The 24,901-nt window shown below is 51.1% G+C and overlaps 1 protein-coding gene across 1 annotated transcript in view; it reads right to left on the bottom strand.

The window, feature by feature from the left end:
• Positions 1 to 18,509: 18,509 nt before the first annotated feature.
• The window catches only part of WNT6 (Wnt family member 6), a 31,357-nt gene continuing 24,965 nt past the window's right edge, over positions 18,510 to 24,901 (bottom strand). The window contains exons 3-4 of the mRNA XM_029069573.2: positions 23,448 to 23,773; positions 18,510 to 20,579 (exon numbers count right to left, since the gene is read on the bottom strand). Of these exons, the coding sequence (XP_028925406.1) occupies positions 20,118 to 20,579; positions 23,448 to 23,773 (788 nt within the window). The 3' untranslated portion in view covers positions 18,510 to 20,117. The remainder of the gene's footprint in view (positions 20,580 to 23,447; positions 23,774 to 24,901) is intronic.

Below are 24,901 nucleotides of genomic sequence, written 5' to 3'. Positions count from 1 at the left end.
TAGTCAGCTGTGTGACTTTGGGTAAGTCACTTCATTTCTCTGGGCCTCAATTACCTCATCTGAAAGATGGGGATGAAGACTTTGAGCCCCACGAGGGACAACCTGCTTATCTTGTATCTGCCCCAGTGCTTACAACAGTGCTTGGCACATAATAAGCTCTTAAACAAATGCCATCATTATTATCATTATTATACTAAGTGCTGGAGTGGATACAAGCAAATCAGGGTGGGCACAGTTCCTCTTCCACGTGGGGCTCACCGTCTTGATCCCCATTTTGCAGATGAGGGAACTGAGGCACAGAGCAGTGAAGTGACTTGCTCAAGGTCACACCACAGACATAGATACCCACCAGATCCTCCGTGCTGGCTCCCTTCCCCACTCCCCCTTCTTGCCCTCCTCGGAGAAGCAATGTGACCTAGTGGCTAGAGGGGAGTCAGAAGGAGCTGGGTTCTTATCCCCGTTCTGCCCCTCGTGTGCTGTGTGATCCTAGGCAAGTCACTTGACTTCTCTGGGCCTCAGTTGCCTCATCTGTAAAATGGTGATCAAGTCTCATGTTGGACAGGGACTGTGTCCAACCTGCTTAACTTGTATCTGCCCCAATGCCTGGCACCTCACCTTGCTACTCTCCTACTCCAGTCCAGCTCACACCTTTGTTCTTGAGAAGCAGCGCGGCTGAGTGGAAAGAGCACGGGCTTTGGAGTCCGAAGTCATGGGTTTGAATCCCAGCTCTGCCACTTGTCAGCTGTGTGACTCTGGGCAAGTCACTTCACTTCTCTATGCCTCAGTTACCTCATCTGTAAAATGGGGATGAAGACTGTGAGCCCCATGTGGGACAACCTGATTCCCCTGTGTCTACCCCAGCGCTTAGAACAGTGCTCTGCACATAGTAAGCACTTAACAAATACCAACATTATTATTCTTCTAATGCCAACCTTCTCACTGTCCCTCCATCTCATCTATCTTGCCACCGACCTCTCACTCACATTCATTCATTCAATCATATGTATTGAGCGCTTAGTGTGTCCAGAGCACTGTACTAAGCACTTGGAAAGTACAATTTGGCAACAGATAGAGACAATCCCTACCCAACAACGGGCCCACATCTTACTTCTGGCCTGGAACGCCCTCCCTCCTCATAGTGGACAAATAACTGCTCTCCCCCATTTCAATAATAATGTTGGTATTTGTTAAGCGCTTACTATGTGCAGAGCACTGTTCTAAGCACTGGGGGAGATACAGGGTCATCAGGTTGTCCCACATGAGGCTCACAGTTAATCCTCATTTACAGATGAGGTATTGAAGGCCCATCTCCTCCAAGAAGCCTTCCCTGACTAAGCCCTCCTCTCTTCTTCCACTCCCTTCTGCGTCGCCCCGATTTGCTCCTTCATTCATCCTCCCCTCCATCTCCGCATCACATATGTGGCTCAGTGGAAAGAGCAGGGGTTTGGGAGTCAGAGGTCGTGGATTCTAATTCCGGCTCAGCCGCTTGTCAGCTTTGTGACTTTGAGCGAGTCACTTAACTTCTCTATGTCTCAGTTACCTCATCTGTAAAATGGGGATTAAGACTGTGAGCCCCACGTGGGACAACCTGATCACCTTGTACCCTCTCCAGCGCTTAGAACAGTGCTTTGCATATAGTAAACGCTTAACAAATGCCACCATTATTATTATTATCTGGAATTTATTTATATTGATAGTGTGCACTCAACACACACCATAAAAAAGGTTTCTCCTCTGGGCGGGAGAGGAATTCCAGAAGGGTCAGGTAAGTGTAGAGTAGGAGGAAGAGAAGGATGGCCCACATCCTACCTCTGTTCTGGTACGCCCTCCCTCCTCAAATGCGCCAGAAAATGACTCTCCCCTCCCTTCAAAGCCTTACTGAAGGCCCTCTCCTCCAAGAGGCCTTCCCAGACTAAGCCTCCTTTTCCTCATCTCCCACTCCCTCCCGCATCACCCTTTGCTCTCCCCCCCATCGCCCCACACCCTTTATACACACATCTGCAATTTAATTTATCTATATCGATGTCCATTTACTTGTACTGATGTCTGTCTCCCCCCGCCCGAGACTGTGAGCTCACTGTGGGCAGAGATGGTCTCTCTTTATTGCTGTATTGTACTTTCCAAAGCACTTAGAACAGCGCTCCGCACAAGGTAAGCGCTCAATAAACACAATTGATTGAATACACGATTGAATGAATGATTACATCTGCCCAGCTGGATCGCACGTAGATAGGAGTTCTGTTCTCCTGACCTCTCCTCTCTCTCCACTCAGAATGTCCCTCTGCTCCTCTTGGCCTGCCTCCTGACACCAAGCCCCTTAATGGAATCCTCCACAGTCCCCTACCTGGGTCGGTTGCTCTGGGTTAACAATAATAATAACAATAAATAATAATAGCATTTGTGAAGCACTTACTATGTGCCAGTCGCTGTACAAAGTGCTGGGGTGGATCCAAGCCACTCAGGTTGGATGCAGTCCCTGTCCTGTGTGGGGCCCAATCTCAATCCCCATTTTACAGATAAAGTCACTGAGGCCCAGAGAAGAGAAGTGACTTGCCTAAGGTTACACAGCAGACGAGGGGTGAAACCAGGGTTTAATAATAGAAGAAGAAGTGTGGCTCAGAATAGAGAAGCAGAAAAGAGAAGCAGTGTGGCTCAGTGGAAAGAGCCCGGGCTTGAGAGTCGGGGGTCTTGGGTTCGAATTCCAGATCTGCCACTTGTCAGCCGTGTGACTGTGGGCAAGTCATTTAACTTACCTGGGCCTCAGTTCCCTCAGCTGAAAAATGGGGATTAAGACTGTGAGCCCCACGTGGGGCAACCTGATCACCTTGTATCTACCCCAGCCCTTAGAACAGTGCTCTGCACATAGTAAGCGCTTAACAAAAATACCAACATTATTAAGAAGTGGTAATAATACTATCAGTCGTGGTAGTAATAGTAATAGTTGTGAAGTAATAGTGATAATAGTAAAATGGGGATTAACTGTGAGCCTCACATGGGACAACCCGATTACCCTATATCTACCCCAGTGCTTAGAACAGTGCTCTGCACATAGTAAGCACTTAACAAATACCAACATTATTAATAGTAGTGAAACTAGTGGAAGCAGCATGGCCTAGTAGAAACGGCCTGGGCTTGGGAGTCAGAGGTCATGGGTTCTAATCCCAGCCCCGCCATTTATCGGCTGGTGACTTTGAGCAAGTCACTTCACTTCTCTGGGCCTCAGTGACCTTCTCTGGAAAATGGGGATGAAGACTGAGAGCCCCACGTGGGACAACCTGATGACCTTGTACCTCCCCCAGCCCTTAGAACGGTGTTTGGCACAGAGTAAGCGCATAACAAATACCATCATCATTATTAGTAGTGGTAGTAGAAGAAGAAATAGTAATAACAGTGGTAATAGTAGTAGTAATAATAATAGTAGAAGCAGCGTGGCTTAGTGGAAAGAGCACGGGCTTGGGAGTCAGAGGACGTGGGTTCTAATCCTGGCTCCGTCACTTGACTGCTGTGTAACCTTGAGCAAGTCACTTCACTTCTCTGTGCCTCAGTTACCTCCTCTGGAAAATGGGGATGAAGACCAAGAGCCCCATGTGGGACAACCTGATGACCTTGTATCTCCCCCAGCCCTTAGAACAGTGCTTGGCACCGAGTAAGAGCTTAACAAATACAAACATTATTATTATTATTGTTATTATAGTGGTAGTATAGCCTAAATGGCACATCACGGGGCGTAAAAGTGAGAGGATCTGAATTCTAATCCTGTCTCTGCCACTCACCTGCTATGTGACCTTGGGCAAAAAATTTAACTTCTCTAGGCCTCGGTTTCTTCATCTGTGGATTTGATACCTGATCTTTCTTCTACCTCCACTGTGAGCCTCATGAGCGACAGAGACTGTGTCCGACCCGATGACCTCGTAAACCTGAAGAGCTTGACACATGGAAAGGGCTTAACAAATACCACATTATCATTATTATTACTATTATTATGAAATGCTAGAGTTGGCTGAAGGGATGATATGGCTGGGGGGATGGGAAGTTAATCAGGGAGGACTTGTTGGAAGAAGTGGAATTTGAGGAGGGGAGGGATTTGAATGTTGAGGAGAGCTGTGATCTGTCTGCCTTGGGGAAGGCGGGGAGCTCCAAGCCGATGAAACAGTGTGAGCAAGGGGATGGTGTTGGGAGACTGAGAGTGAGATAGACAGAAGGTTGGCTTGGGAAGAGCAAATAATAATAATGATGGTATTTGTTAAGCACTCACTATGTGCCAGACATTGTAGTGGGTACAAGCAAATCAAGTTGGATACAAGCAAATCAAGTCCCTGTCCCATGTGGGGCTTGCAGTCTCAATCCTCATTTTACAGATGAGGGAACTGAGGCACAGAGAAATGAAATGACTTGCCCGAGATCACACAGCAGGCAGGTGGCAGAGCCAGGATTCAAACCCATGCCCTTCTGACTCCTCTGCTCTCTCTACTACGCCATGCTGCTTCTCATGCAAAAGCAGCTGATTGGGATATAGCAGCAGAGGGCTGTTTTGGTAATAATTGAGGTATCTGTTAAGCACTTACTATGTAGCGGGCACTGTACTAAGCGCTGGGACACCGTACAGGGATGGAAGCAGTATGGCCCAGTGCCTAGAGCACAGACCTGGTATTCAGAAGGACCTGGGTTTTAATCCTGGCTTACCACTCGTCTGTTGCATAAGCTGGGGCAAATCACTTAATTTTTCTGTGCCTCAGTTCCCTTATCCGTAAAATGGGGATGAAGACTGTGAACCCCATTTGGGGCAGGGACTGTGCCCGACCTGATTAGCTCAGATCTACCCCAGTGTTTAGAGCAGTGCTTAACATATACTAAGCACTTAACAATTACCATAATTAGGCAAGGATGGGGCCAGAAAGGTGGAAGAACCTTCACACAGTTTCTGTTTGATGCAATGCTCAGAAGCAGGGTGGCCTAGTGGATAGAGTCCAGGCCTGGGAGTTAGATGTCCTAGGTGCTAATCCTGCCTCTGTCACGTGTTTATGTGACCTTGAACAAGTCATTTCACGTCTCTTTGCCTCAGTTACCTCATCTGAAAAATGGGGACTAAGTCTTTCTCCCTCCAACTTAGACTGTGAGCCCCATGTGGGACATGAACTGTGGCCAAGCTGGTTCTGATTAACATGTATCTACCCAAGCTCTTAGAGCAGTTTTTGGCACATAGTAAGTGCTAAACAAGTACTATTATTATTTCCATTGTTGTTTATTGTTGTATTGTATTTTCCCAAGGGCTTAGTACAATGTGCAGCACACAGTAAGCGCTCCGTAAACGCAATTGAATGAATGAATGTTGTTGTTGCTCTTGCTATTGTTATAATTAAATCTGTTGTGGGCAGGGAACAGATCTACTCTGTTTTACTGTACTCTCCCAAGCTTTTAGTAGAGTGCTATGCACACAGTGAGCACTCAATAATTACCATTAATTGATTGATTGATTATTATTGCTCTTTCTCCCTCTCTCAGCCCCACAGCACTTATATATCTATCTGTCATTTTATTTATTTGTATTGTTGTGTGTTTATTTGTACTGATGTCTGTCTCCCCAACCCTCAGACTGTCAGCTCACTGTGGGCCAGGGATTGTCACTCTTTACTGTTGCATTGTACTTTCCCAAGCGTTTCAGTGCTCTGCCCATAGAAAGCACTTACTACAAGCACTGCTCGTGGAGAAGCAGCGTGGCTTGGTGGAAAGAGCAAGGTCGTGGGTTCAAATCCCAGCTCTACCACTTGTCAGCTGTGTGACTTTGGGCAAGTCACTTCACTTCTCTGTGCCTCAGTTAGCTCATCTGTAAAATGGGGACTAAGACTGTGGGCCTCACGTGGGACAACCTGGTAACCTTGTAACTACCCCAGCGCTTAAAACAATGCTTGGCACAGAGTAAGCGCTTAAATATCATCATTATTACTATTAATAAATATGATATAATGAGTGAATGAATTATGCCAAGAGATGGAGAGAGCCAGTGGAGGTTTTGAAGGATAGAAGGAAGACATATAAGATGAGCAGTGCTTCAGGATCTTTATTGGTCTCTCCTCAGCATTTAGCTCAGTGCTCTGCAGCAGAGTAAGCCCATTACTGACCCGGAATGCCCTCCCTCCTCACAGCCACCAAACTCTCTTCCCCTCTTCCAAGCCCTACTCACCTCCTCCAGGAGGCCTTCCCAGACTGAGCCCTCCTTTTCCCTCTGCCTCTCCTCCCCTCCCCATTGCCCCGACTCCCTCTCTCTGCTCTTTCCCTTCCCCTCCCCAAAGCACCTGTGCATATTTGTATACATGATTTATTACTCTATTTTATTACTGATGTGTATATATCTATGATTCTACTTATCTTGACGGTATTGATACCTGACTACTTGTTTTGTTGTCTGTCTCCTCCGTTTAAACTGTGAGCCCGTTGTTGGGCAGGGATTGTCTCTCTCCGTTGCCGAATTGTCCATTCCAAGCGCTTAGTCCAGTGCTCTGCGCACAATATGCGCTCAATAAATACGATTGAATGAATGAATGAAATGAATAAGCGCTCGATAAATACGACTGATTGATGGATTGATAGGGTAGAGGGTTGATCCCGACTCTGTCCCTTGTCAGCTGTGTGACTGTGGGCAAGTCACTTCACTTCTCTGTGCCTCAGTTCCCTCATCTGGAAAATGGGGATGAAGACTGTGAGCCTCACGTGGGACAACCTCATTCCCCTGTACCTACCCCAGCGCTTAGAACAGTGCTCTGCACGTAGTAAGCGCTTAACAAATACCAACATTATTATTATTATTACTTGCCTTACTGTCTCTCTCTTCTAGACTCTGAACTCGTTGTGGGCCTGGAGTGCCTCTCTTTATTGCTCTATTGTTACTACCTTAAGCGCTTAGTACAGTGCTCTGCACACAGTAGGCGCTCAATAAATAGGATTGAATGAATGAAATCGGAGTCGCAAAATCCACGCGCTGGGGAAATTAGGCTTAGCGCGCCCTCCGGTGTCCTGATGGGGAATTGCTGTAGAAACCCTTGGACCCGGCGCTGATGGGGAGCTGGATGATTAATAATAATAATAATAATAATAATAATAATAACATTTGTTAAGCGCTTACTATGTGCAAAGCACTGTTCTAAGAGCTGGGAGGATACAAGGTGATCAGGTTGTCCCACGTGGGGTTCACAGTCTTCATCCCCATTTTAATAATAGTAATAATAATGTTGGTATTTGTTAAGCGCCTACTATGTGCAGAGCACTGTTCTAAGCGCTGGGATAGATTTTACAGATGAGATAACTGAGGCCCAGGGAAGCGAAGTGACTTGCCCAAAGTCACACAGCTGACAGGTGGCGGAGCCGGGATTATTCATTCATTCAATAGTATTTGTTGAGCGCTTGCTAAGTGCAGAGCACTGGACAGAGCGCTTGGAATGTACAAATCGGTAACAGATAGAGAAAATCCCTGCCCTCTGACGGGCTTACAGTCAAATCCGGGGAGGACAGACAAGAACAATGGCAATAAATAGAATCAAGGGGAAGAACATCTCATTAAAACAATAGAACCCCTGGCCTCTGACTCCCAAGCTTGGGCTCTTGCCACTGAGCCACGCTGCCTCCCTAATAATTATGGTATTTGTTAAGCGCTTACTATGTGCGGAGCACTGTTCTAAGCGCTGGGGTAGATACGGGATAATCAAATTGTCCCATGTGGGGCTCACATTTTTTAATCCCCATTTTTGCTGATGAGGTAACTGAGGCACAGAGAAGTGAAGTGACTTGCCCAATGTCACACTTCAGACAAGGGGCGGAGCTGGGATTAGAACCCATGACCTCTGACTGCCAAGCGCAGGCTCTTTCCACTAAGCCACGCTGCTTCTCTATGAGGAGAGTCTTTTTGTTGTTGTTATTTGTTTTTTTATTCATTCATTCCATTCCATTCCATCATTTTAAATAAGCACTTACTGTGTAGCGCTGTAGTAAACACTTGGAAAAGTACAATATGACAATAAAGAGTGACAATCCCTGCCCGCAAGGAGCTCATAGTCTAGAATAGTAACAATAATAATAATAATGTTGGTATTTATTAAGCACTTACTATGTGCCAAGCACTGTTCTAAGCACTGAGATAGATACAAGTGAATCAGGTTGTCCCACGTAGGGCTCATAGTCTTCATCCCCATTTTACAGATGAGGTAAGTGAGGCACAGAGGAAGTTAAGTGACTTGCCCAAAGTCACACAGCTGATAAGTGGGGGAGGCGGGATTAGAACCCATGACCTCTGACTCCCAAGCCCGGGCTGTTTCCACTAGAAGGGGGGAGATAGACATCAGTACAAAGAAACAAACACCAATCTAAATACAGAAAATGAGATAGATAGATAGATAGATAGATAGATAGATAGATAGATAGATAGATAGATAGATAGATAGATAGATAGATAGACAGATACATACATACATACATACATAAGTGGTGTGGGGCTGGGAGAAGGGGGAAGAGCAGAAGGAGCAAGTCAGGGCGAGGGGTTAAAGCACCTATTATGTGAAAGGCACTGTATTAAGCGCTTGGGGTAGATGCAAGCTAATCAGGTGGGACACAGTCCCTGTCCCACATGGGGCTCACGGTCTTAATCCTCATTGTACAGATGAGGGAACCGAGGCCCAGAGAAGGGAAGTGACTTGCCCAAGATCAAACAGCAGTCAAAGGGTGGAGCTGGGATTAGAACCCAGGTCCTTCTGACTTCCAGGCCGGTGCTCTATCCACTAGGCCATGCTGCTTAATAATTAATTATTACTAATAATTAAGTATTGATTAACACTAAATAAGTGTGGCCTTTATTAAGTGGTTACTATGTGTCAAGCACTGTTCTAAACGCTGGGCAGATACCAGATAATGAAGTCAGACTCCGACCTTGTCACACATGGGGCTCACAGTCTTATTCCCCATTTTACAGTGTGTGGTAACCTAGGGCCAGAGAAATGACTTGCCTAAGGTCACACAGCCAACAAAGGCAGAGCCGGGATTAGAATCCAGGTCCTCCGACTTCCAGGCTGTATTAGGCCATGTTCAATTCCCCTATTTTCCTTGTGGTTTAGGCTCCTCCCTTCCTTCCTGACTTGCACACGCCACCTCCCCACTGCCCTTTCTTCCAACATCTGTCGGAGAGAAGGAGGAGGAGGAGGAGGAAGGAACAGGGCCCAGGGGAGGGAATTGGCTCTGGGAAGCGGGACACCTGGGTCCCATTCTCTTCCCAACAGCCCGAGGTCAGGCTGCCCCAGGGCCAGATGTGCCGAGGAAGGGGGGGAGGAGGAGGCGTGAACTCTGTCCAGCACATCTGGAATCTGAGGGGGACTTGGGGGGAGGGCTCATCCTTCTGGAGTGTGGAACCCAGGTGTCCGGCCTGGGCTTCTGCCCGGAGTCCAGCACAGAGGACAGGCAGCCAGACTGAGATCCAAAAAGAAGAAGTCCGGGAGGAAGAGAGGAGGAACCCACCTTTGAACCCAAGACCTAAGAGGGCTGAGAGGAGGGACCGGGGGGTGACCCCCAAAAGGGATGGTGGGAGTCAGGGGACCCCTGGGTTTCCGGCTGCTGGATGAGACCATTGTTTTCCACCCCTAGAGCTGTTTGGAGACTCCTCAACACACCCGTAGGCTGGTTTTGTTGATGATTCGTTTAAGCCACTCTCACTGTGGATATTCATTCATTCGATAGTATTTACTGAGCACTTACTATGTGCAGAGCACTGTACTAAGCACTTGGAATGTACAAATCGGCAACAGAGACAGTCCCTGCCCTTTGACGGGCTTACAGTCTAATCGGGGGAGACAGACAGACAAGAACAATGGCAATAAATAGAATCAAGGTGAAGAATATCTCATTAAAACAATAATTTCATTGTTTTTCACGTGGGCCTTCCCTTATAGACTACCAGCCCCTTGTAGATAGGAAAGGTGGCACCTGGCTATTCTGTGCTTCCCAAGAGGCTAGTACAGTCTGCTGCATCGAGTGGTTCATTCATTCAATCATATTTAGTGAGCGCTTACTGTGTGCAGAACACTCTACTAGGCCCTTGGGAGAAGATGATATAAAAACAAACACATTCCTCCCCCCCAGACGAGCGTAGTCGATTAACGGGTGGTTCTCCCCCGATTAGACTGTAAGCCCGTCAAAGGGCAGGGAATGTCTCTAACCGTTACCGATTTGTACATTCCAAGCGCTTAGTACAGTGCTCTGCACATAGTAAGCGCTCAATAAATACTATTGAATGAATGAATTAATAAATGCTGCTATTACTGCCAGCAGCATGGCTTAGTGGCAAGAGCCCAGGCTTGGGAGTCAGAAGGTCATGCGTTCTAATTCCGGCTCTGCCGCTTGTCTGCTGTGTGACCTTGGGCGAGTCACTTCACTTCTCTGGGCCTCAGTTACCTCATCTGTCAAAACGGGGATTAAAAAATATGCGCCCCACGTGGGGACAATCTGATTACCCTGTATCCAACCCAGTGCTTAGAACAGTGCTCAGCACATAGTAAGCGCTTAACAAATACCATAATTATTATTATTATTACTGCCACTGCTACTACTACTACTAATAATAATAATGTTGGTATTTGTTAAGCGCTTACTATGTGCTGAGCACTGTTCTAAGCGCTGAGGTAGATACAAGGTAATCGGATCATCCCGCGAGGGGCTCTCAGTCTTCATCCCCATTTTACAGATGAGGTCGCTGAGACACAGAGAAGTGAAATGACTTGCCCAGGAGTCTCCAAGAGCTAAGTGGCAGAGGCAGGATTAGAACCCATGACCTCTGACTCCCAAACCCGGGCTCTTTCCACTAAGCCAACTACTGCTACTTCGACTGCAACCTCTACCGCTATTACTCCTACTTACTGAAGGCCCATCTCCTCCAAGAGGCCTTCCCTAAGCCCTCCTTTCCTCTTCTTTCCCTCCCAGCAGCATCATTCGTTCAATATCGTATTTACTGAGCGCTTACTGTGGGAAAAGCACCGTACTAGGCGCTTAGCACTGAACTCCCCTGACTCGCTCCCTTTATTCATCCCCCCTCCCAGCCCCACACCACTTATGTACCAATCTGTCATTTATTTTGTTCTATTCACGTCTCTCTCCCCCTCCAGGCTTCAGCTCATTTTGTGGGCAGGGAATCTGTCTATTTTTCATTCTATTATACTCTCCCAAGGACTTGCACACAGTAAATTTTTCTTCCACTCCCTTCTGCATCCCCCTGACTTGCTCCCTTTATTCATCCTTCCCCCGCCCAGCCCCACAGCACTTACGTCAAGATGTGTCATTTATTCATTTATATCAATGTCCGTCTCCCCCTCTAGACTCTCAGCTCATTTTGAGCAGGGAATCCGTCTGCTTATTGCTCCATTATCCTCTCCCAGGCACTTAGTACAGAGCTCTGCACACAGAAAGCACTCAATAAATATGACTGACTGACTACCACCACACCGCTCAATAATACCATGATTATTATTATTATTACTCCTTAGGAACTGCTTTACAGCTCATGTCCTTCAGGAAGCCTTCCCGGATACACCCCTGACCCCGGTCACTTTAATCCCTCTTCTTTCCCAGACTTTGGATCTGTCCCTGTCACTAAATCAGTAGGATTTAGCAGTGTGGCTCAGTGGAAAGAGCACGGGCTTGGGTGTCAGAGGTCATGGGTTCGAATCTCGGCTCTGCCGCTTGTCTGCTACGTGACTGTGGGCAGGTCACTTCACTTCTCTGTGCCTCAGTTATCTCATCTGTAAAATGGGGATTAATAGCTTCACGTGGGACAACCTGATGACCCTGTATCTCCCCCAGCGCTTAGAACAGTGCTCTGCACATAGTAAGCACTTAACAAATACCAACATTATTATTATTTGTTAAGCGCTTACTATGTGCCAGGCATTGTACTAAGCCCCGGGGTAGACACAAGCAAATCAGGAGGGGAGGGGTACTGTTGGGTGAAGACACTGTGTCCAACCTGATAAGCTCGTATCTATCCCAGGGCTTAGAACAGAGTTAAGTGTTTCAAAAATACCACTTGAAAACAAAAAGCACTAACAAGAAGCAAGAAAAACAAGAAGAACAAGAAGGAGAAGCAGGAAGAAGCAGAAGGAGAAGGAGAAGGAGAAGGAGAAGGAGAAGCAGTGTGGTTCAGGAGAAGCAGCGTGGCTCAGTGGAAAGAGCCCGGGCTTCGGAGTCAGAGGTCATGAGTTCGACTCCCCGCTCTGCCACTTAGCTGTGTGACTGTGGGCAAGTCACTTAACTTCTCTGTGCCTCAGTTCCCTCATTTGTAAAATGGGGATTAAAAGTGTGTGAGCCCCACGTGGGGCAACCTGATTACCCTGTATCTCCTCCAGCGCTTAGAACAGTGCTCGGTACCTAGTAAGCGCTTAACAAATACCAACATTATTTAACAAAAAAGCTCCACAAGCAAAGAAACACTCTGGCCGAATGGAAAGAGCCTGGGCCTGGGAGTCAGAGGACATGGTTTCTAATTCCAGCTCCACCACCTGTCAAGCACTTAGTGAAGTGATCTGCACACCGTAAGAGCTCAATAAATATGAATGAATGAATGAAAATGTCTGCTGTGTGGCCTAGGGCAAGTCACTTCACTTCTCTGTGCCTCATTGTAAAATACAGATTAAGACTGTGAGCCCCATATGAGTCAGGGAATGCGTCCAACCTGATTAGCTTGGATCTACCACAGTGCTTAGAACAGTGCTTGGCATATAGTAAATGCTGAACAAATACCAATATTATAATAATAATAATTTTAAATTGGGGATTAAAACTGTGAGCTCCAGGTGGCGTATGGACTACGTCCAATCTTATTAGCTTCTCTCTACTCCAGCGCTTAGTACAGTGCGTGGCACACAGTAAGTGCTTAACAAATACCATTTTTTAAAAATGTCATCCTTTTTGTAAACGTGGCACAGCTGGGATCGGGGGCTCCATTCATTCATTCATTCAATCAGATTTATTGAGCACTTACTGGGTGCAGAGCACTGTACTAAGCACTTGGGAAAGCCCAGTACAACAATAAACGGTGACATCCCCTGCCCACAACGAGCTCACAGTCTAGAGGCGGGGAGACGGACATCAATACGAATAAATAAAATGACAGACGTGCATAAGTGCTTTGGGGCTGGGTGGGGAGAAGAACAAAGAGATAAATAAAATTCCACTTTGGCCTACTCAGTCATGCAGGCATTCAGAGGTGAATCTCACCATCGGTTGTTGTGATATTGTTTTAAGCACTGTTCTAAGCGTTGGGGTAGATACAAGCTAATCGGGTTCATTCATTCAATCGTATTTATTAAGTGCTTCCTGTGTGCAGAGCACTGTACTAACTGCTTGGAAAAGTCCAATTCAACAATAAACAGTGACATTCCCTGCCTACAACGAGCTCACTGTCTAGAGGAGGGGAGACAGACATAAATACAGATTAATAAAATGACAGATGTGGACATAAGTGCCGTGGGGCTGGGAGGCTGGAGGTCGGGGGGAGAACAAAGGGAGCAAATCTGGGTGAAGCCGAAGGGAGTGGGAGATGAGGAAATGTTGGGCTTAGTCTGGGAAGGCCTCTTGGAGGAGATGAGCCTTCAATAAGGCTTTGAAGGGAGTGAGAGAGTCATTGTCTGGTGGGTTTGAAGAGGGACAGCATGCCAGGACAGAGGCAGGATGTGGACCAGGGGTCGGTGGTGAGACAGGCGAGATTGAGGGCCCTTTTACCTCATCTGTAAAATGGGGATGAAGACTGTGAGCCCAGGAGGGACAGGGATTGTGTCCATCCTGATTTGCTTCCATCCACCCCTGCACTTTCTATAGTGCCTGACACATAGTAAGCACTTAACAAATACTATTATTGTTATTATTACAGATAAGGAAACTGAGGCCCAGAGAAGTGAAGTGACTTGCCCAAAGTCACCCAGCAGACAAGTGGTGGAGCCAGGATGAGAACCCAGGTCCTCTGACTCCCAGGCCCAGGCTCTTTCCACTAGACCTGTACAATATACTAGACTCAGTCCAGTGCTCAGCACACAGTAAGCACTCAGTAAATACAATTGATTGACTGATGGACCCTGCTCCTTTTCAGAGATGAAAGACAACTGTCCGTTTGGCCAAGAAGAGCAGCGGGAAGGTGTTCTTGATCGGAGGAAGGTCTTGTGCAGAGGTTCAAAGAGAGGCACGGAGGAGAGTAGGTTTGCCTAGCTCGAGGAGAGAGGAAGCAAAGGTGAGTAAGCAGGGATAAGCAAAGCTAGAGGAGTTTGCAAGCAAGCAAGTTTCCAAGCAAGTGGAAAGAGCCCAGGCCTGGGAGTCAAGGACCTGGGTTCCAATCCCAGCTCCACCACTTCTCTGCTGGGGTGAGCGTGGGCAAGTTACTTGACTTCTCTGTGCCTCAGTTACCTCATCTGTAAAATGGGAATGAAGACTATGAGCCTCACGTGGCTTAGTGGAAAGAGCCTGGGCTTCGGAGTCAGAGGTCATGGGTTCGACTCCCGGCTCTGCCGCTTGTCAGCTGTGTGACTGTGGGCAAGTCACTTAACTTCTCTGTGCCTCAGTGACCTCATCTGTAAAATGGGGATTAACTGTGAGCCTCACGTGGGACAACCTGATTACCCTGTATCTCCCCCAGCACTTAGAACAGTGCTCGGCACATAGTAAGCGCTTAACAAATACCAACATTATTATTATTATGTGGGACAACCTGATTTCCCTGTATACCCCAACACTTGGAACAGTGCTCTGCACATAGTAAACACTTAACAAATACCAACATCATTATTATTATTATTTATTGAGGGTTTGCTGTTTGCAGAGCACAGTGTTGTGTTTGGGAGAGTACAGTGCAGTAGAGTGGGTGGACAAGTTCCCCGACCACAAAGGACATACAGTCTAGAGTAGCCTGTCACCCTACTTGAGTCTTTAGCCCCTAAGCACTTTAGTAATAATAATAATAATTATTATTATTATGGTGTTTGTTAAGCACTTACTACGTGCCTAGGCCGGTACTAAGTGCTGGGGTAGAGATGAGCAAATCAGGTTGGACACAGTCCTGTCCCTCTTGGGGCCCACAATCTCGATCTCCATTTTACAGATGAGGTAACTGAGGCCCAGAGATGTTAAGTGACTTGCCCAAGGTCACACAGCAGGCTGCTCCCACAGCATTTGTGTATAAATCCTAATTAATCAATCAATCAATTGTATTTATTGAACACTGTATTATGAGCTTGGGAGAGTACAATAAAACAGAGTTGGTGGACTCATTCCCTGGCCACAGTATGCCCTACCTATTATTCTCTCTTGCTTCCCCTGGGAATCAGAAGGACCTGGGTTCTGATCCACCACATGTCTGCTGTGTGACCTTGGGCAAGTCACTTCACTTCTCTGGGCCTCCGTTCCCTCATGGGGATAAGACCGTGAGTCCCAGGTGGGACCTGATCTTTCTGACCTCCCAACCTCCTGTCTCTCCCCACTTCAGTCTATACTTCACTCTGTTGCTCTGATCAGCTTTCTACAGAAATGTTCAGGGCATGTCACCCCCCCTCCTCAAAAATCTCCAGTGGTTGCCCATCAACCTCCATATCAAACAAAAACTCCTCACTATTGACTTCAAAACTCTCCATCCCCTTACCCCTTCTTATTTCACCTCCCTTCTCTCCTCCCTCCCAGCCCGCACACTCCGCTCCTCTGGTGCCACTGACCTTCTCCCTGGGCCTCCTTCTCACCTTTCCCACCGTCGACCCCTGGCCCCCTTCCTCTCTCTGGCCTGGAACGCCCTCCCTCCTCACATCTGCCTAACTAACTCTCTTCCCCTCTTCAAAGTCCTACTGAAAGCTCACCTCCTCCAGGAGGCCTTCCCAGACTGAACTCCCCCTTTCCCTCTGCTCCTCCTCCCCTCCCCATAGCCCCGACTCCCTCCCTCTGCTCTACCCCCGTCCATGCCCCACAGCACTTGTGTATATATGTACATATTTATTATTCTATTCATTTTATTAATGATGTATGCATATCTATAGTTCTATTTATTTGTATTGATGTTATTGATGCCTGTCTACTTGTTTTGTTTTGTTATCTGTCTCCCCCCTTCTAGACTGTGAGCCAGTTGTTGGGTAGGGATTGTCTCTATTTGTTGCTGAATTGTACTTTCCAAGTGCTTAGTACAGTGCTCTTTACCCAGAAAGCACTTAATAAATACTACTACTAATAATAATAATGTTGGTATTTGTTAAGCTCTTATTATGTGCAGAGCACTGTTCTAAGCGCTGGGGGAGATACAGGGTAATCAGGTTGTCCCACGTGAGGCTCACGGTCTTAATCCCCATTTTACAGATGAGGGAACTAAGGCCCAGAGAAGTGAAGCGACTTGTCCACAGTCACACAGCTGATATGTGGCAGAGCCGGAATTCGAACCCATGACCTCTGGCTCCCAAGCCCATGCTCTTTCCACTGAGCCACGCTGCTTAATGAATGAATGGCAGGGACTGTATCTGACCTGATTAACTTGTATTTACCCCAGTGCTTAGAACAGTGCTTGGCACATAGTAAGTGCTTAACAAGTACCATAATTATTATTACCTACAATTTATTTCTCCAGCTAAACTGTAAACTCCTGGAGGTCAGGGATCTTGTCTAGTCACTCCCTTGTGCTCTCCCAAATGTTTCAAACAGTGCTCTGCTGGCAAGTAAGTCCTCAATAAATGTGATTACATGTGTCACTGTGCTTTTTCGGTGTAATAACTCGATCTCTTGGGCTTTATGTCTCGTCTGTGTGTCCATTCGAGTGTCTATCATCTCCCTTCCCAGCCCTACAGCGCTTATGTCCATTTCATTACTTATTTATCCTAACATCTGTCTCCCCCTCTAGACTGTAAGCTATTTGAAGGCAGGGAGTGTATCTATTGTTCTACTGTACTCTCGCAAGTGCTTAATACAGTGCTCTGCATACAGTAAGCACTCAATAAATATGATTGAATGAATGAATTGTCTCCCTTATAGGCTGAAGTTTCTTCAGAAAAAGCATTTGGGTTTTCTTCTTCAATCAGTTTCCATACTTGTCCAATCAAGGGATACAGTTCAGCTAGATGCTGATGAAGAAAAATGAGGAGGAAGAAGAGGAGGAGGGGGAGGTGAAGCAGGAAAAGGAAGAAGAGAAGATGAAAAAGAAGAGGAGGAGAAAGAGAAGGAAGGAGAGGAGGAAGATGAAGAAGAGGAGGAAGATGAAGAGGAGGAGGAGGAGGTGAAAGAAGAGAAGGAAGGAGAGAAGACGAAGAAGAGAAGGAGGAAGAAAAGGAGTGAGAGCATTTATTTAGGATCCATCAGGGGCCCTCTGGACTAAGAACTAAATATAAATGGCAAGTATAAAAACAAGCAGGAGGAATTTCCCTGCCCACCAGGACCTTCCACTCTAATGCAGGTGTCGGGCAGGAAAATCTTTACAAATAGAGTAATCCATGGAAGTAATTGAATGTAGAACTGAGAAGAGGAGGAGGAGGTAGAAGAGAGGAACAGGACAAGGAAGAAAAGGATGAGGAAGAGAAGGAAGAGGAGGAAGAAAAAGAGGAGGAAGAGAAGAAAGAGGAGGAGGAGGAAATGGAGAAGGAGGAAGAGGTGGAGAAAGAAGAGGAAGAAGAGAAGGAAAAGGAGGAGGAAGAAGAGAAAGAAGAGGAGGAAGAGAAGGAAAAGGAAGAAGAGGAGAAAGTAGAGGAGGAAGAGGGAAAAAAGGGGGGAAGAGGAGGAGGAAAAGGAGGAGGAAGAGGAAGTGGAGGGAGAAGAGGAGGAAGAGAAGGAAGAGGAGGAGGAAGAGGAGAAAGAGGAGGAAGAAAAGGAGGAAGGGGAGAAAAGAGGGGGAAGTGGAGGAGGAAAAGGAGAAGGAGGAAGAGAAAGTGTAGGGAGAAGAGGAGAAGAGAAGGAAAAGGAGGAGGAAGAGGAGAAGGAAAAGAGGAAAAGGAGGAGAAAGAAGAGGAGGAAGAGGAGGAGAAAGAGGAGAAAGAGGTGGAAGAAAAGGAGGAGGAGGAAGAGGAGGTGGAAGCTGAGAGAGGAAGCAGATTTCAACAACAAAACATCTCCCCCCTCCCCCCCATCCCGATCTGGGCTCCCGATTCTTGCCCCATCATGATCTTTGGAAACTCGTCGTCGTCAAATCACAGTCAGCCCCAGTGGCTTAAATAACTTTATTATCCCCCTCAGTCGCCCTCCCCCTCCCCCTTTGCAGCTCCCCCCTTTTTCCTAACCTCCTTCACTTGGGCTCCCACCCCCTCCCTCGACTCCACCCTCATTTCGCTTCTGTAGAGAAACAGGGTGGCTTAATGGAAAGAGCCCGGGATTGGGAGTTGGAGGTCGTGGGTTTTAATCCCGACCCCTCCACTTGTCTGCTGCGTGACCTTGGACAAGTCATTTCACTTCTCTGTGCCTCTGTTCCCTCATCTGTAAAATGGGGATGAAGACTGTGAGCCCCACGTGGGACCACCTGATGACCTTATATCTACCCCAGCTCTTAGAACAGCGCTTGGCACATAGTAAGTACTTAACAAATACCACTGTTATTATTGTTGTTGTTATCTCCCAAAGCTGCTCCAGTCAACGGGCGCCCCGGGGCCTATTGGAATTTCCAAGCGCTTAGCACAGGGCTCTGCACACAGTAAGCGCTCAATAAATACGACTGAATGAATCCATCAGCATTCCTCGCAGGAAGACGTGTGGGGGTCACGTCCTTCTCGTCACCCCCTCCCCCTCCACCCCTTCTTTCAGCGAAGAGGGTCTTCCTGGCTGGGGCAGGGCCGGGGTCCAGGGGATGGACCGGCCAGAGTTCGCCTGAAAGGCAGGGCGTGGTCTGAGGCTGGAGCAGGGCAGAGGCAACCAGGGACCCAGGAGTCCCGTCCTCCCCACCGTTAGTCTGGGGGGCGGGGGGGATTCTCCAGTCCTTGCAGACACTTCCTCAGACAACGGTGTCCAAGGCTAGCGGCCTAACGGGCTCCTGGGGTCCTTGTCCATCCGGTCAGAGGTCAGCAAGGGGTCTAAATGGGGGGTACAATTCTGCCCCTGAAGCCCGAGTTCCTTCCGGTCACCCCCCGAGACCTCAGCCGGCCAAGGCCGCTCCCCAGAATGCCCGGTCCGAGGGGGCCCAGGGCAGCTGGTCTCGGTTAGAGGCTGAGCTGTTTGTGCACATGGCAAGGATGGCACTAGGCCACGCGGCACCGGTGGATGCGACCCAGGGCAGTCCTCCTCCTGCTGCCGCCCACGGGTCCCCCGGGCGCCGGGTCCGAGGGGGCCCAGGGCAGGTGGTCGCAATCAGAGGCAGAGGCTGAGCTGTTTGTGCGCATGGCAAGGATGGCACTAGACCACGCGGCACCGGTGGATGCGACCCAGGGCAGTTCTCCTCCTGCTGGTGCCCATGGGTCCCCGAAACGCCTGGTCCGAGGGGGCCCAGGTGGGTGGTCGCAGTCAGAGGCAGAGCTATTTGTGTGCGTGGCAAGGATGGCACTAGGCCACGCAGCACCGGTGGATGTCACCCAGGACAGTTCTCCTGCTGCTGGTGCCCATGGGTCCCCCGAGCGCCTGGTCCGTGGGGGCCCAGGGAGGGTGGCGCGCCTGGCAAGGGTGACACAGGACCACGCAGCCTCAGTGGATGTAAACCAGGGCAGTTCTCCGCCGGCTGGTGCCCATGAGTCCCCGAAGCGCCCGGTCCGAGGGGGCCCGGGCGGGTGGTCGGTCGCAGTCAGAGGCAGAGCTATTTGTGTGCGTGGCAAGGATGGCACCGGGCCACGCAGCACCGGTGGATGTGACCCAGGGCAGTTCTCCTCCCGCTGCCGCTCCCGGGTCCCCCGGGCGCCCGGTCCGAGGGGGCCCAGGGCGGGTGGTCGCAGTCAGAGGCAGAGGCTGAGCTGTTTGTACGCGTGGCAAGGATGGCACCGGGCCACGCAGCCCCGGCGGATGCGACCCAAGGCGCTTCTCCTCCCGCTGCCGCCCCCGGGTCCCCCGGGCGCCTGGTCCGTGGGGGCCCAGGGCGGGTGGCGCGCCCGGCAAGGATGGCACCGGACGAGGCGGCCCCGGTGGAAGCCCTCCCCCAGGTCCGAGGGGGGGCCCCAGGCGGGCGGCCTGGGTCAGAGGCAGAGGCTGAGCTGTTTGTGAACGCGGCAGCGGTGGCACTGGACGACGCAGCACCAGTGGAAGCGGCAGAGGCAGTTCTCCTCGAGGGTGACGCTCTCCTGGCGGTGCCCTCGGCCGCAGCACAGCAGGTCGCAGCCGCTGAGGTCGGGCGCGCTGCCGTTGCAGGGTCTGCCCCTGGTGCCCGGGGAGCCCGTGCGCCGGTTGGCGGCGCAGAAGTCGGGCGAGTCGGCGGCGTAGAGGAGGTCGGCCCGGCCGGGGGGCTTGAGGGTGCGGCCGGCGGGCAGCAGGGCTTTGCCGTCGTTGGTGCCCATGACCCGGGAGGCCCCGTGGAAGCGGTCGAGCAGGCGGGCGCCCACCTCGCGGAAAGGCGGCAGCTTCTGCCAGCAGGTGCGCAGCGCGCAGGACCCCGACAGCCCGTGGCACTTGCATTCCGTGCGCGTGTGGCTCCGCACCGCCTGACGCGGGCGGGGACCGTGGGGACACCCCACGGGGGGGTGGGGGAGACGCGAGGGTCGGGGAGACAGTGGGATGGGGGACACACGGGGGTGGGGAGGCGGGAGATGAGGGAGACGCGTGAGGACGGTGGAGACACGAGGGTTGAGGGACACACGAGGGAGGGGAGACATAGGGGTGGGGGAGACGGGGGGAGGAGCGAGACGCGAAGGTGGGAGAGACACGGGGGTGGGAAGACGGAGGAGGGGGGAGACACGAGGATGGGGGCGACACGAGGATGGGGAGACACAGGGGCGAGACATGAAGATGGGGAGACATGGGGATGGGGGAGACACGAGGGTGGGGAGACACGGGGATGGGGAAGACGCGAGGGTGGGGAGACACGGGGATGGGGAAGACGCGAGGGTGGGGAGACACGAGGGTGGGGAGACACGGGAATGGGGAAGACGCGAGGGTGGGGAGACACGAGGGCGGGGGAGACATAGGGATGGGGGAGACGGGGGGAGGAGCGAGACGCGAAGGTGGGAGAGACACGGGGGTGGGAAGACGGAGGATGGGGGAGACACGAGGATGGGGGAGACACGAGGATGGGGAGACACAGGGGCGAGACATGAAGATGGGGAGACATGGGTTTGGGGGAGACACGAGGGTCGGGGAGACACGAGGGTGCGGATACATGGGGAGGGGGAAGACACGAGGGTGGGGAGACATGGTGATGGGGGAGACGGGAGGAGCGAGACACGGGGGTGGGGAGACGGGGGATGAGGGACATATGAGGATAGTGGAGACACGAGGGTGGGGGAGACACGGGGATGGGGAGAGACACGAGGGTAGGGGGAGACACGAGGGTGGGGAGATATGGGGACGAGCGAGACACGAGGGTAGGGGAGACGTGGGGGGAGACAAGGGGGTGGGGAGACGGGGGATGAGGGAGACATGAGGATGGTGAGACACAGGGGCGAGACATGAAGATGGGGAGACATGGGGATGGGGGAGACACGAGGGTGGGGAGACATGGGGTGGGGGAGACGTGGGGAGGAGCGAGACACGGGGGTGGGGAGACGGGGGATGAGGGAGACGTGAGGATGGGGGAGACGCGAGGGTGGGAGAGACATAGGGATGGGGGAGACACGAGGGTAGGGGAGACGTGGGGGGAGACAAGGGGGTGGGGAGACGGGGGATGGGGGAGACATGAGGATGGTGGAGACACGAGGGTGGGGGAGACACGGGGGTGGGGAGATGGGGGATGGGGGAGACATGAGGATGGTGGAGACACGAGGGTGGGGGGAGACACGAGAGTGGGGACACACGGGGATGGGGAGAGACACGAGGGTGGGGGGAGACACGAGGGTGGGGGTGACATGGGGTTGGGGAGACATGGGGATGAGCGAGACACGTGGTAGGGGAGACATGGGAGGAGACAAGGGGGTGGAGAGATAGGGGATGAGGGAGACGTGAGGATGGGGAGACACAGGGATGGGAAGAGAAAGATACAAGGGTGGGGGGAGACGGGGGTGGTGGGGGACATGGGGTTGGGGAGATACGAGGATGGAGAGACACGGGGATGAGCGAGACACGAGAGTGGGGGAGACATGGGGGGAGACACGGGGGTGGGGAGACATGGGGATGGGGGAGATACGAGGATGGGGGAGACACAGGAATGGGGGGAGATGGGGGAGACACGGGGATGGAGGGAGACACGGGGATGGAAGGAGACACGAGGAATGGGGGAGACCCGGAGGATGGGGAGACACCCAGGGGTGGCAGGATGGGAGGTGGGGGGGAGAGACACCCAGATATGGAGGTACCCCGAGGATTGCGGGGAGGGGGACGACATCACGCCGGGGTAGGGGGAGCCAAGGATACGAGGGACACAAAGGGGGTTAGAGGGAGACATAAAGATGAGAGAGACACAGGGAGATGAGATTTATGAGTTTCTGAGGGGTGTCGGGGAGGGTTTGGGTGTCAGTTTCCCCTCCTCCTCTGCCCCCAGCCTCCCCACCTTCCCACCCCCCGGGCAGACTGATGGAGGGGCAGATCCCAGACATGGAGCCGGGAGCTGGGGTTTCTCACCCAGGCCGGGCCCGGCCCGGCCCGGCCCGGCCCGACAGGTATGTGGGCCTGCCTCAACACCGCCTTGGGTTTCCCACCCCCGCCCCACGCCCCCCATTCCCACCCCCCTTCCTGCTCAGGGAGGGATCTGTGGAATGCAGAGGGAAGGGCCCGATGCTGCTGGAGGGGCTTGGATCTCTCTGGGGCACCCGAAAGAGGGAGAAACTGAGGCACAGAGAGGGGAGGGGGTCTGCAACCCAAGAGTACTGACTTTGGTCGTGGGTCTGTTTACTGTTCTAGAGGACCCTCCCAAGAGCTTAGTCCAGTGCTCTGCACACAGTAGGTGTTCAATAAATACAATGGAATGAATGATTGGGGATAATAATGAGGATAAGGCTGGTATTTGTTGGGTGCCTACTTGGTGCCAGGCACTGTACTAAGCACTGGGGTGGGCATTCATTCATTCCACGTCGCTTAGTGGAAAGAGCCCAGGCTTGGGAGTCGGAGGATGTGGGTTCTAATCCCGGCCCCGCCACTTGTCTGCTGTGTGACCTTGGACAAGCCACTTCGCTTCTCTGTGCCTCGGTTCCCTCATCTGTAAAATGGAGATTAAGACTGTGAGCCCCATGTAGGACAACCTGATTACCCTGGATCTACCCCAGCGCTTAGAACAGTGCTTGGCACATAGTAAATGCTTAACAAATGCCATCGTCATTATTATTATTCATTCAATCGTATTTATTGAGCGCTCACTGTGCTCAGAGCACTGGACTAAGCGCTTGGAAAGGACACCCCCCAGACTGTCTCCCCAGGCTCACCAGGCGTCCGGCCTCGTTGTTGTGTAGCTGGACCAGGGCCCTGATGTCTCCCCTCCCTCGCTTGTGCTGGGCGTCCATGAAGAGCCGGGACTTCTCGTCCCCGAAGTCCACATCATCCCCGCAGCCCCCCCACTCCCAGGCGGCGCTGCCCTCGGCGGCCTGGGGAGGGGTCCCGGGCGGGCCGGGGGTCCCGGATGGGCCGGGGGTCCGGCCGCGAGGGGCCTGGCACCCGCACTGCAGCAGCTCGCCCATGGAGCAGGCCTGGGTCACCGCGTGGCTCGCCCCTGCCGCCGTGATGGCGAACACGAAGGCCGTCTCCCGGATGTCTGCAGGAGGCCGGAGGACGGAAAGACTCGCGTGGGGATGGGGTGGCGATGGGGGGGGAGCTTGGGAAGGGGGCTTGGGGGAGCAAAAGGGGTCAGGGAAGCAGGGTCTGGAGGGGTGGACCGTTTAGGGGTCAGAGGGCACAGTTAGGGGTCCAGGTGGCATCCTTGTCAGGGTTGGGGGGGAGCCAAGGGACAATTCCTGGGGATGGGAAAGGACACACACACATACACACACGTGTAATACACAAACACATACATACTTCTCTGGGTCTCAGTTCCCCCATTGGCAAAATGGGATTAAGACTGTGAGCCCCCGTGTAGGAAGGGGACTGTGTCCAACCTAATTAACTTGTATTTACCTCAGCGCTTAGTACAGGGTCTGGCACATAGTAAGCGCTTAACAGATATCATTAAAACACACACATACGCACACACTTCTCTGGCCCCCAGTTCCCTCATCTGTAAAATGGGGACTAAGAGTGTGAGCCCCCATATGGGACAGGGTCTGTGTCCAACCTGATTCACTTGTAACTACGCCGGTGCTCAGTACAGTGTCTGGCAAAGCTCGTTGTGGGCAGGGATTGTGTCTGTTTATTGTTATATTATACTCGCCCAAGCGCTTAGGGCAGTGCTCTGTACACAGTAAGTGCACAATAAATATGATTGAATAAATGAACATAGTAAGCACTTAACAAATATCATTAAAGCACACACACACTTTTCTGGGCCTCAGTTTCCTCATGTGTAAAATGGGGATTAAGAATGTGAGCCCCCATTTGGGACAGGGACTGTGTTCAACTTGATTAATGCACATCTACCCCGGCACACAGTGAGCGCTTAACAAATATCATTTAAACACACACACGCACGCACCCCCATAAGCCTCTCTCCCCAGAATCGTCTCCACTCTCCTCACCCCCCACTTCCTCCCCAAACCCACCCCCTCCTCCCAACCTGTCCCCGAATGTGAGCTCGTTGTGGGCAGGGATTGTCACTGTTTATTGTTGCACTGTACTTTCCCAAGTGCTTAGTCCGGTGCTCTGCACCCAGTAAGCGCTTAATAAATATGACCGAATGAATGGATGTCCCAAGTCTCCCATGTTTCCGACCCCCGTCCCCCCCATGACC

This window comes from Ornithorhynchus anatinus, chromosome 1, assembly GCF_004115215.2.
Source record: "Ornithorhynchus anatinus isolate Pmale09 chromosome 1, mOrnAna1.pri.v4, whole genome shotgun sequence".
Classification (NCBI taxonomy): Eukaryota; Metazoa; Chordata; class Mammalia; order Monotremata; family Ornithorhynchidae; genus Ornithorhynchus; species Ornithorhynchus anatinus.
This window is presented reverse-complemented; position numbering and strand designations above follow the sequence as displayed.